A 6,000-nucleotide genomic window follows, 5' to 3' on the forward strand; every position below is an offset into this window, starting at 1 on the left:
ATCGGGAGTTGTTAGCGGTGGTCAGGGCTCTGAAGGTGTGGAGACACTGGCTTGAGGGGGCTAAGCACCCTTTTCTCATCTGGACCGACCACCAGAATCTGGAGTATATTCGGGCAGCTCGGAGACTGAACCCGCGTCAGGCAAGGTGGGCCATGTTTTTCACCCGGTTTAGGTTCACGTTGTCCTACAGACCCGGTTCCCAAAACGTAAAGGCTGACGCACTGTCTCGCCTTTACGACACGGAGGATAGGACCACCGAGCCCACTGCGGAAGCCTTATTCACTCACGTCTTCCGGCACTACGGGGTGCCGGAGGACATCGTTTCTGATCGGGGCCCCCAGTTCACGTCCCGAGTATGGAGGGCGTTCATGGAGCGTCTGGGGGTCACGGTCAGCTTGACTTCCGGTTTTCACCCCGAGAGTAATGGGCAGGTGGAGAGAGTGAACCAGGAGGTGGGTAGGTTTCTGCGGTCCTATTGCCAGGACCGGCCAGGGGAGTGGGCGAGATACATTCCCTGGGCCGAGATGGCCCAGAACTCACTACGCCACTCCTCTACTAATGTGTCCCCCTTTCAGTGTGTGTTGGGGTACCAGCCGGTCCTGGCACCATGGCATCCGAGCCAGACTGAGGCTCCTGCGGTGGAGGAGTGGGTACAGCGCTCCAAGGAGACCTGGAGGGCCGTCCAGGAGTCCCTTCAACAAGCCACTAGGAGGCAGAAGAGGAGCGCTGACCGCCACCGCAGTGAGGCTCCCGTGTTTGTACCGGGGGAAAGGGTCTGGCTCTCGACCCGAAACCTACCCCTCCGCTTGCCCTGCCGGAAGCTGAGGCCGCAGTGTGTAGGGCCCTTCAAAGTCCTGAGGAGAATAAACGAGGTGTGTTATCGATTAAAACTCCCTTCCTATTATCGTATTAACCCCTCGTTTCATGTGTCTCTCCTCAGGCCGGTGGTAGCTGGTCCCCTGCAGGACGGTGAGGTGCCGGAGGTCCCTCCCCCCCCTCTGGACATCGAGGGGTCCCCGGCGTACACGATACGGGCCATTCTGGACTCCAGACGCCGGGTGAGGGGCCTGCAGTACCTCGTGGACTGGGAGGGGTACGGTCCGGAGGAGAGGTGCTGGGTACCGGTGGAGGACATTTTGGATCCATCTATGTTAAGGGATTTCCATCGCCTCCATCCGGATCGCCCCGCGCCTCGTCCTCCGGGTCGACCTCGAGGCCGGTGTCGGCGCGCTGCGGGAGCCGCGCGTCAGAGGGGGGGTACTGTCACGACTTCAACCGAGGCAGGCTCTCCTTCCCGTTCGGGTGGCGCTCGGCGGTCGTCGTCACCGGCCTACTAGCTGCCACTGACTCTTTTTCCTCCCCCTCCTTATGTGTTTATTTGTATCACCTGTGTTCAGTTAATTGTTAATTAGTGTGGCTTTATTAGTCAGCCAGCCCGGACGCTTCTTTGTGCGGGATTGTTTCATTGTGGCTTTTGGATTTCGGGAGTGGATGGTATTATTGTGGACTGGGTTTGTTTATCGTGTCGTTGGACCGTTGTGTGTGACACCCAGTACGTCCGTGTTGGACATTGTGTTTGCAAGTTGAGTATTAAAAGACTCAACATATTGAAGCTCTGCTGTTCCTGCGTCTGACTTCGCACCTCCCGACACTCAGATCGTTACAGTGAAGCACATTGTATTGTATTGCTATACTGTAGCTTGTATGAAATGTGCTATACAAATAAAGTTGGATTTGAATTTATTGCAGCCTGGAAGTGAACCTTATCTGATCTTATCTTGTTGCAGCCTGGATGTGGACCCCACAGAGCTGAAGGACTGGGAGAACACTCTGCTGAAGATGAGCTCCAGCAACTGTGAGATGTCCGAGGACCTTGATGACATCCTCAACCATGACATCCTGTCATATGTGGAGGAACATCTCTTCAATGAGAACGGAGGACTCAAGATGCCCGAGCATCTGGGCTCAATGCTGGGGTCCGTCAGTGTCAACAACACCGTCCTGGAGGTCCCAGAGTGTCTTACAAATGTCGACCTGCAGGGGAATACCATGATGCCTGGAGGAAAGGGCTTCAACTGGGGTGTTGATCCCCAGCAGAACCAGTTGCTTGGGATGGGAGGCTTGAGTGCGGCTGAAACAGTGAGTAACGTTCGGGGCATGATGAAGCTGACGCACATGGGCTCTCAGATGGGATTGAACGGCCCCACACTCCAGCAGGCTTCCTCCAGGAACACCTTTGCCCAATCCCTGGGAAAGAACCTGGGCCTGGAGAGCAACGCTAACCCTCTGGCCTTTAACCCTTCCCTGACTGGCTCCTGTGCCCAGGTGCGGCAGAACCAAGCCAAAGGTAGACAGCAAGGCCTCCAGGCCTCTCAGATCCTGTCCAGCCCTGGTAACGGGCTGGCGTCTTATTCCCTGAGACAACAGATGCAGTCAGGCCTTGCCAATCGGAGCTCTGCCACTCAGGTCATCCCTGCTGCTATGGGTCTGCCAATCCAGAGCCAGCTGCTGGGGTGGAACATGAATGATCAGCTAATGAGATTCCAGGACCAGAGCTCCATAAGCCAATCAGATCCCTTTGCAGTGCCCGGTCAGGAAACCATGTGGATGCCCTTGCCCTCCTCCATGCCCAATACCAACATGGGGGCCGACACCCTGTTGGAAACCTTTTCCCAGAATATTTCAAATCAACCAAAAGACGTCATTCTAGTTCCCAACCCGGCTAGCTGCCTACAAGGACACTTTTCCCTGCAGCCCCAGCAACAGCAGCAGCAGAAAATGCTGCCCACGATGTTACAACAACAAAATGGACACCAACACAATGTCATGGGCAGCTTTTATAACAACCAAGTGTCTGACTTCCAAATTGCTCCCCAGCTCCCCCCTCCTCTCGTCTCTTCCAACAGCTGCATGTTCAGCAGCACCAACCCCCCCCCGGTTCCTGTCAACAGGGTCTGTTTAAACCCCAACACGGCCCTTGGTTCCCTGGTCCCATCCTCCTGTCAGAGGGCCACGGCCCCCCTCCACGACCACAGTCCCTCCCAGGCCTCCTGCTACTTCCAGAGGAACTCCAGCGGGCCCATCGTGGGGTCCTCGGCAATTCCACAAGGTGACACCAACATCAGCCCTCTGTCCTGTCAGGTGGGGCCTGGTCTAACCCCCGGGGGCCTCACACCAGACAGCCTGCTGGTCCAGCAGCAGTACCTCAACTGCAACGGGCAGACACAGGTAATACAGGCACCAGTATTTTAATGTAACCTTTATTTTAACAGATTGTCCCATTGAGGTAAAAATACCTATTTTTCAAGGGAGACTTGTTTCGTTATTACAACCAGATTACAGTGTTTCTAATTGCACCAGTGTTTAGGGTTTTACTAGTAGGACAATTATTACGAGCCACGAAGGGGCCTTTGGGAAGAAGGTATCTGTTTCATATTTGTCTTTGACGTATATTGAAGCATTTAGAGCTAATTACTCTGTTGTATGTACTTATACTCAAATGTGAAGATTTTCTTTGTCCATTGTTGGTGGTTTCTTTGAGAAGGGTATAATGAGGATTTTAAAAGCACTCAAACAAGCACAATTTGCTGTGGGTTGCATGCATTACATCATCCCCTTGTCTTTCTGATCTGTTGTGGCTAACTTCTTCCTAATTGGTCCATTATTTACCATCCAGGTCACAAACTGTCCAATGGAGGAAAACATGTCGTTCCAGTTCCCGCCCCTGCCCCTCCCCAACGGAACCCCATACTTCTCAGAGAACAATCAAACCAACTGTTGCGACTTCTAGAAGGTTCTACAAGGAGGAAGAACCCGCCTTTTCCGCGGCAGAATGGAATTTGTTAAGATACTGATGATGAGCCATCTTCGCTAAACAAATAAATACACGGACACATACAGACTCACACAGCCAGGTGCCTTTGGGGATTCTACCACCACAATGCCTTACTTCACCAAGGAGACTGGCCAAGATGGCTTCCTTCATTTTTCTTCTATGCGTCTCAAATTGAATGTTTGGATGCAAGATACAAGGCGTTTGGACCAGAGGGTCGTGTGGCTTATTTTTCTTCTGCAACCAGACTGACTGTCACTGGAGCTCCTCCTTGACTTGCTTTCACCTTGGGTGTGCATGCCCTGGTTAAAAGCAGTGCACTATATAGGGAATAGAGTGCCATTTGGGACGTACACTCACGTCTGGTGGATGTGGAGGAAAGACAGAATATATTTATTGGTTGTTTTGAGTTGTGCCCCCCGTTTGAATTGTGCCTCATTGTGCCTCTAAAGAATTGCCAGAAGATTTTGGAAAGGAAAGACGAAAGATAATGAAGTAAGCAGTAATAGGGAAAAAGAGATAACACGTTGAATGAGATTCCTGGGATTACTTTTAAGTTGTTTTTTAAAATCCTGAAATGCATTTGAATATATAGGATCTAGACGAAGGTGAGATAGTCGATGCCTGGTAAATTGACTACAGTATGACCATACGGGCAAGAAGAAGAGTGTTAGCATTTGGAAAATGCTAAATATGTTGGCATATGATATTATGGACAGGATGGATATCGTTACGTACTGTACAATATGTATGTATGAATGATATACAGTTTAAGCTGTATCGAATGCTATTCCCCAGCAATCATAATACTTCAATGGCCTGAATGAAAATTGAAAAACAGTTTCCCTTGTGATGACCTTTGAGACTTGCCACATGTTCTTGCATCACAAACCATGCTCCATTTTGATATCAGCCTTTTATTACAACAAGATATGTTAATCAGAATGTAATGACAACAACAACAAAAATACATTTATTTACTCAGCTTTGTTTAGTTTTTTGAAAAAAATGCATCTTTTGTATTTTTATAAGCATTTAACCAAAACCATAAATATGTAATTGAGCCAGTTTTTTATTTTCTGATATTTTGTGAAGTGTCCCACTGGGCACACAATGGTTGAATAAACGTTGTTTCCACGTCATTTCAATGAAATTGTTGAACCAACTTGGAATAAACGTTGAATTGATGTCTGTGCCCAGTGGGATTCCTGTGCAGCTGCAGTTTTATTTGCTTCTATTGTGCTTCTATTGATACAAAACACCCAAGAAGGGGAGGTGCCTTGCTAAAGTATTCATGCAGAAATGCATCAGATAGTTTAAGTGCCTCATTTGCATAAATATGCAGATAGGAAACCAATTAACCAGTCATGGAAAAGCATATAATCACCAGTCAATTTGAAAAGAAAAAGTAGAGCCACTGTTCAAACTGCATTGTTGATATGCCTATGTGGGAATATCTTTCACTTTCATTTCCTTCATTAATTATTTTATTGCCCTGCAGTTCTACAGGGAAGTAATACAGTATTGGCAGCTACAGTTCCAGAATGATCAATGATCCAATTCAATGTGGATTATTCAATGTATTCTAGGGGGATCGGGCGCTTTCAAAAATCGTACAAAAATACAGAATCGATAATGAACACCATAAGTGTCCATATTGAAAGTATATTTGTCTGTATTCTTGTCTGCATGCTTCTGCACAATGTAGGCACTATAACTATTGCACTGAGGCCAAGGCGCCTTTCTATATGCAGTACCATTTTAATGTGTACATACTATTTTTCATTTGTATTTTTAAGTAATGTGGCCTTTATAAGATTCACACCTATTATTATACACTATTTTATACGTAATGTTTTCTGCACACAGAACAGTTCATGTCTGTAAAACCTTTTTTGACCTGTTTCCTCAGAACAGTATTGATAAATATACACCTTGTGGCTTTTGTTGTTGTTGTTTTTCTGCATCTAACAATGTGTCAGCCATGGCGCTTACGTCTCAATTATACTTCATCTCCACATTATTAAAGAGGTTTAATGACTTTTCACAGGTTTGTCTGTTCTTATCAGAATCACTTTTACTCGACAAGTACATTTACATGTATCAGGAATTGTTTGCGGACTCCGGCCGCAAAACCTAAACCTATAGGGGAGGGTCTGGGTGGGCAT

At 48.0% G+C, this 6,000-nt stretch overlaps 1 protein-coding gene across 1 annotated transcript in view; it reads left to right on the forward strand.

The window, feature by feature from the left end:
* Nucleotides 1–5,879, forward strand: part of LOC139532193 (aryl hydrocarbon receptor-like) — an 83,630-nt gene extending 77,751 nt beyond the window's left edge. Inside the window, exons 12-13 of the mRNA XM_071329497.1 lie at nucleotides 1,788–3,228; nucleotides 3,677–5,879. Of these exons, the coding sequence (XP_071185598.1) occupies nucleotides 1,788–3,228; nucleotides 3,677–3,790 (1,555 nt within the window). The 3' untranslated portion in view covers nucleotides 3,791–5,879. The remainder of the gene's footprint in view (nucleotides 1–1,787; nucleotides 3,229–3,676) is intronic.
* The last annotated feature ends 121 nt before the right edge of the window (nucleotides 5,880–6,000 follow it).

Source organism: Salvelinus alpinus, chromosome 10, assembly GCF_045679555.1.
Source record: "Salvelinus alpinus chromosome 10, SLU_Salpinus.1, whole genome shotgun sequence".
Lineage (NCBI taxonomy): Eukaryota > Metazoa > Chordata > Actinopteri > Salmoniformes > Salmonidae > Salvelinus > Salvelinus alpinus.